The sequence below is a fragment of the Citrus sinensis genome, chromosome 6 (genome assembly GCF_022201045.2).
Source record: "Citrus sinensis cultivar Valencia sweet orange chromosome 6, DVS_A1.0, whole genome shotgun sequence".
NCBI classification, from domain to species: Eukaryota; Viridiplantae; Streptophyta; class Magnoliopsida; order Sapindales; family Rutaceae; genus Citrus; species Citrus sinensis.
Genome location: NC_068561.1, coordinates 5,270,922 through 5,277,947, shown reverse-complemented (window position 1 = coordinate 5,277,947; position 7,026 = coordinate 5,270,922). Strand labels below are relative to the sequence as shown.

General features: G+C 27.8%; 1 protein-coding gene across 1 annotated transcript; it reads left to right on the top strand.

Annotated features, from left to right (window-relative positions):
- The first annotated feature begins 606 nt into the window (after positions 1 to 606).
- Positions 607 to 2,800, top strand: LOC102610959 (F-box protein At2g02240-like). The gene is made up of 3 exons (XM_015534411.3): positions 607 to 1,056; positions 1,871 to 1,989; positions 2,080 to 2,800. The coding sequence occupies exons 1-3, from the start codon at positions 775 to 777 to the stop codon at positions 2,558 to 2,560; spliced, it is 882 nt and encodes a 293-aa protein (XP_015389897.1). The 5' UTR covers positions 607 to 774; the 3' UTR covers positions 2,561 to 2,800.
- Positions 2,801 to 7,026: the final 4,226 nt, after the last annotated feature.

The following is a 7,026-nucleotide window of genomic DNA, read 5'->3' as shown; positions in this document are numbered from 1 at the left end:
ATATATATATATATATATTCTATTACATATATAACCAATTAAATATTTTTTTTTTTAAAAGAGTAATTGTTGGAAATATACTTATATTTGTTGATACCAAAGTTTGGATCAACAATAAGAGTTGAGAAAGAGTTTGTTTACTTGTGGAACGGATTGTCAGAAAGTTTGATCTCCTCGAAATAAATAGATCGATAGTCAGAATCTTGCAACACAATAATCCATTAGGAGTTGCTAAGCATGCTACTAGTGTAGACCCTCTAATGCTTAAGTTAGAGATCGAGAGTAGGACAATAACAAATAAATAGCTTGAGTGAGAAAAGAAAGTAAGAGAATAAGTTTGGAGGATATTGTACCCCTCTTCTAGTATGCATATTTCTTTTTATGGTTGAAGTTCATTATTGTTCGTTGTTGCCGATTGCGCAGCAAAATAAACCTAGGGGTGTTTTGGTAATAACACTAGCCAGGGACCTGGTTGACAGAAAAGGAAATTCTTATCATCCCATAAACAAGAGTTGTCTTTTTTTTTAATTAAATATGCTTTTTAAAGTAAAAAAAAAAAGTAGAAAAAGAAAAGGGGATTCGGTTCGGTTCGATAAGGCTTCGTATGGCTGGCCAGTGTGGATCATGATTATGAACCAAAACTTAACCGCTAAGATTTCCTTGAATCTCTCATCGGCCACCTCTCTATAAAAGGCCCAAATAAAAAACCATAAGAATCAAAACGACGGGATTCATTTGCTTATTATCTCTCTCCTTTCCCTCTTTCTAATTTCCATGGAAGCAGAAATGGGGCTTTTACCCGAAGGTTGCATAGCCAACGTAATTTCCTTGACTACACCTCGTGACGCATGCAGATTGTCTTCAGTTTCAACCGTCTTCAAGTCGGCGGCCGAATCCGACGCCGTTTGGGAGCGCTTTCTGCCGCCCGATTACCCTACTCTCCTTTCCGATGCGGCTTCATCATCATCATCTTCTTCTTCGCTGCATTTCTCCTCCAAGAAGGAGCTCTATTTTAGCCTTTGTCATAACCCTATCCTCATCGACGAAGGCAAAAAAGTAGGCACATTTTTAGACATTATAATCACTTAATTCCTTTGATTTTCTATTTTGTTCATAACCCATAATTTATTATCGTTTGATTTTAATGTGTGGTTGTTAAATCATTAATCTGAATTTCTGAATTGAAACTGATTTCTTTTAAAACACCTAAAATACAGTTTTAATTATCTAGTTTCCGTAAAGATCTTACAGCATTTACGCTTTGTTTCGGTAGAATTTAACTGTATTTGTTAGAATTGGTTTGGAGACCTTGATGTGTGTTTCGGTGCTGAATGTTGTTTGTTGCTTGTAAGTGCTTGTGACACCAACAAAAGCATGTTGTTTAATTGAATGAAATCACTGGAACGGTCTTCTGGGTTGAAAAAGCGCTTTTACAGAAAGCACTTGTTATGTGTCTCTGAAATGGTGTAAATGGTGTTTTATTTTGTAGAGAAAATTTTAACAACGTTTTCTGAAATATGCTGAAATCAACAATAATATATTTTGGGAGTCAAAAAGCAGTTGGGAGTCTGAAAAGGGAACTAGATTTGTCTTTTTCTTGAGAGACATTTGATAAGTGCTAGTCTAGAATGTGCTTTAGTACTTTGGCAAAAGTGTTTTAATTTGAAAGTCATCTGTCCAATGTGCTTTAGTGCTTTCACAAAAGTGTTTTAATTTGAAAGTCATCTGTCCAAAAACTCCTCTAAACACTGTCGAAATGCCTTTTTTGGAAAAATTTTACCGTAATTTTCTTGCGGTTTATCTTCTTCTTTCCTTAATTTGTTAATATAAGCCATCGTGCATATCTAATGTTGACACTGACATTGAACAGAGCTTTTCATTGGACAAGCGGAGTGGGAAGAAATGTTACATGATATCTGCGAGGGATCTTCTGATTGTGTGGGGTGATACACCTACTTATTGGAGGTGGACCTCTGTTCCTGAGGCCAGGTTTGTTTCTTTTATTCGTGGCTTTTATTTGTTTATTTATTATTCTTTTTTTATGAGTGTAAAGATATATTGCCTACATCAAAAATATAGGTTTCCGGAGGTGGCTGAGCTTATCTGTGTCTGTTGGCTTGAAATCCGTTGCAAAATTAATACTCGTAGTCTGTCTCCGCGGACACTCTATGCTGCATATCTTGTGTACAAGCCAACAGCTGGATCATATGGGTTTGAATATCAACCCGTAGACGCGAGTGTCGGAGTTGTTGGTAGTGAAAGCCAAACACGAACCGTTTATTTGGATGCTGAAAGAGGACAGAGGCAACGTTATCATTATCCAAGGCGTATTGGATTATTTAATCGCAGCCGCAGGCAGGCTTCAATGCCTAAAGAAAATGATGGCTGTTATCCTAAGGAGAGAGACGATGAGTGGTTGGAGATCGAGTTAGGTGATTTTTTGAACAAAGAAGATGAAGATGGTGAGCTGGAAATGAGTGTCTTGGAGGTGGCCGCTGGTGACTGGAAGGGTGGCCTCATTATCCAAGGAATAGAAATCAGGCCAAAACAGGGTAAGTAAATAAGAGGATCATTTTCTTCAATATGTTAATTGCGTCGTTAAATCTGTTTTGTATTGTATTTGAACTTTTATTTTTCCATATCTCCGCATGTAATATTTTTCTGAATTATCCTGGTAAGATTATAATAGTTTCCTGCCAACTTCGGCTCAAACATTTTCTTGTAAGACTTATAACTTGCAGTATGTGTGCACAGCTTGCCTCATTATTTTATAGTCCTTAACTTCAAGGGCAGGGTCGAATGGAATGACTTTTCACATCAATAATTTTAGTTTTTAAAGAATGAACTTGATGAAATTGTTTTAAAATAAAACCGAACCGATTCATACCGTTAACAAACATGAAACTGAACCAATTGAAATTTATGGTGCGGTTTAAGTAAAATAAATGTAATAATATATACATTTCAAAATTATTTTAATAATATTTTTCAATCATTTATATCTATTTTATTATATTAAAGTGATTTCTAATAATAGATAGAAATATAATATTAAAATAAATACATTAAAATTAAAATTATTTTGAATATTAAGTAAAATTTAATTTTAATATTATTAATTGAGAGATTTTTTAATTGTAAAATTTATTTAGTCCAAAGATTTATTTAAATTTGTATAATACTATAAATAGATTATTAAAATAAATCAAATAATTTAAAATTTAATATTATTTTAAATATAAAGAATAATTTAATATTATTAGTCTACTAGATAAATTATATTATTAATATTAAATTTGTGTTAATTAAAAATTTTTAAAGTCAATTTTTTAATTACTGTAGTTAAAGAGTATTATAGGTAAAAAAGATTTTAGTGTCTCTTTTTTAAAATTTAAAGATTTTTGTGATCATTTTTCTAAATATTAGGGGTGTAGGTGTCTTTTTTCAGTGGAAATATGGTCAAGATTTCTATTTTTGGGTGGCTCTTCAAATCATGGCACTAAAATTTTAATCATAAGTAGGTACACTTTGAATTAAAAGTGAGTGTACTTAGAAAAAAAAAATTTCATAATTTTTTATCATTCCTACTTATATATTTCATTAATGAGTGAAGTTATTAACACCCCATCATTATCCTTATAAACCACTTCAAAAATTTCAAATAATAAATATAAGAATCAAATGCACATAAATTTTTTTCAAATAAATTACTTATATTCATAATCAGCCATTTTTTTCTTTATTTAAATTTTCTTTATTTCTTATTAATTAAATATATTTGTACTTCAATTTGCTTTTAATTATAATTTAAAATATGTACAATTTAAACCGGTGATTGACATTCAAAAATTTATTACAAATAAAACTTTTAATATTTTTTTATTTGTGTATGGAGTAACAACAAAATTGTAAAAGAAAAGAAAAATAACATATTATTATATTGACATTCAACACTAAAGACAAAAATTAAATTAAAAATTAAAAAAGTATATTAAAAAAAAGATATTTTCAGAATTAAAATAAATATAATTTTACGAGGAGAATAGAACGGTGTCAATAGTTTAACTCTCGTTAATGTCATTTTTTTTATCTCTTCATTAATGACATTTTCTTAATTACAAATGATGAGCTATTTTTAGCCCTAGTCTTAGAGCATCACTAAAAGACTTTTTAAATAATATTTTATTATTTATTTGAAGAGCCACATTAATATTTAAGATTCTAAAAAACACTCTAATTAAAATTTTTTAAATAAAAGATAATTCTCTTTCTTTAAATTTAGAAAGTTGATTTATCCCTTTTTAATTTATATTTTATTATTTTTCATTAGAGAAAGAGAGAAAAATGTTTTAATTGTTATTGACTTTTCTCTTAAAAAAATAATTATTTGATTAAAATACTATTAATTTATTTATATTTGAAGAATAACATATTTTTTTCACTCTTTTATTTGTCACATAAGTAAGCAAATAGATATTTAAAGAGTAAAATTAATAGAGGTTTTTGGAGATACTCTTAGCTCACCAAAAATCACCCCTACATCTTCGGCTTGGTATTGATTACAAATTCGAGTTCAATTTAACTGATAAACCTTAATCCCGAAAATTCTTTTTCTCCAATAAAAAACTTAATAATTAACAAAAAAATTTATTCTTCTCAAATCCTATCAAAAAATTAACTCATGAACAACTAAGAATATTTAACAATTAACATGAAAAATTAACAAAACAATTAACCAAAAAATTAACTAAAATTAAAACTGTGGCTCGCAACGGCAATGGCTTCAAGGTCGATGGTGGAAGAACTTGCCACAACTTGAATTCGGGGAATCCAAATTGGAGTAAAATAGTAAAGAGAATATGTAAGAGGACAAAGGAGAAAAAAATTAAGAATACGTAAAAAGACAAAGAAGAATTTTTTTTTTTTTTAAATATAAGAAAAGTAAAATTATCTCTACATTATTTTTTTCATATTAAATTTGTGTCAATCAATCATTTTGACTCTAAAAATTAATTGTTTTATCTCTCAATGAATTAAAATATCATTTTATTTTATAAAATTTTAAAAAATAAAAAAATTATAATTATAAAAATACTCCTAAATTTAATAAAATAAATAAATCTTAATCTAATATGTTAATTTTTCATGAATATAATTTCATTTACAAATTATCATGTTAATTTTTTTAGTCATAGTTATATTTATTTTGTATAAGAAAGTTTTTAATATTAATTATAGAAAATTCACAATATTTATAAAAAATTTTTCTCTTCTGAACTTTCTTATACTTAATTTAATTATAAAAATTAAATAAAATTATAATTACAAAATGTTATTTTTTATAAATATAATTTTATTTAAAAGTTACCATTTCAAATTTTGTGATTTATTTATTTTATTAAATTTAAAAGTATTTTTATAAATATATTTTTTAAAATTTTATAGAATAATTTTTTTTAAAATTTATTTAACAGTAACATAATTATTTTTAGTGTTAAAATTATTAATTGATATAAGTTTAAAAATAAAAATAATATAAAATATATGTTAAAATTTTAAAAATAATTAGATGTACATGTAAAAAAAAAAAGTAACACAAACAAATAGTGCAGAAATAATTTCCCTTTTAAAATTCCTAAGAATGACTAGTGTGAAGAGAGAACAATTACAACACTAACAAAAGGAAAAGAACCGACAACTCTCTTAAAAAAAAATTGAAAACTTTCTGTTCAATATTAGTTTCAATTTCATATATATTAAAAAAAAAGAATCTTTAGCATCCTCCCTTATTTTCATAGCCGCTTTTGAACTACTAAACCCCATCAACTGGCTGCTCACATCCCTCGGGCGAAGCCGGCGCCATCTTGGTGGTGGTAGTGTTGGTCGTCATGGTTCGCCGGAGGATGGTAGTATAGGTGAGCTGTGTGTGAGAATTAAATCAACAGAAGAAGGTGAAGGATTTGGTAGCGGCAGAAGAAGAAGTGAAGGATTTGGCAGCGGCTGGAATTGTGATGTCTTGTGTGTGTGTGTGTGTGTGTGGCTAGGTATGATTAGGTTTAGATGGATTTTTTCTTTTATAGCAACCCGATCGGGTTGGTTATTTGGTGCGGGTTTAACCCTAATCAAAATATAACCCGATCGGTTTTGAGATTTGTGACTGAATAGTTTTGAAGGTAACCCGAACTGAACCAAAATCAAAATAATTTTTTGTTTCAATTCGGTTCCGGTGGCCCAAGCTGGACATCCACATCACATGCTTATTTGGTAAATGATTACAGATTACATCTAAGACAACTGTTTAATCAGTTGTAAAATTACAACTAATAAAAATGAATAACTATCATTGGTTGTGAAATATATGAGGGTTGGATGTATAAAATAAAGGGGTGGGCATATTTGCACCCACTATTTTTGTTAATTCACCTTGCTTCTAAAATATAATTACAATAAATTCACAATATTTTTAGTAAATACAAATTAATAAAAATTTGTACAATCAATCAATTAAATCTTTCTATTAAATTTTTTCCTTAAGTTTCTTTGATCATAAACTTCAATAAAAGTTTTATTTTACAATTTTGTTATTATGATATAAAACAACTGAATTGTCTCAATAATTATGAGTTATTATATCTACTAATTTATATATTTAATTTTGTGACTGATAATATAATATTTTAAAATGAAATCTAATTATTATTTTAACTACCTTTACGTGTAAATGATATAAATTGGACAGTCCAATAATTTACATGAGTATTATGATATAAAACACTATGTTACTTTAATTAAAGACTAGTAATCACTTCTCAAAAAAAAAAAGAAAAAAGACTAGTAATCAAACTAATGAAGTAGTAATATAAACAATGAGTTTGGTATAAAATTGGAAAAATATTGAAGTTAACGTAAATTCTTGGTAGTTTTACCTTATAAGAGTAAATGATAAGTATATAATACATACATATTTTGTCCTTAATTATATAGTTGTTAGTTATTACTATATGTTATTTTTAATTTATTTATTTA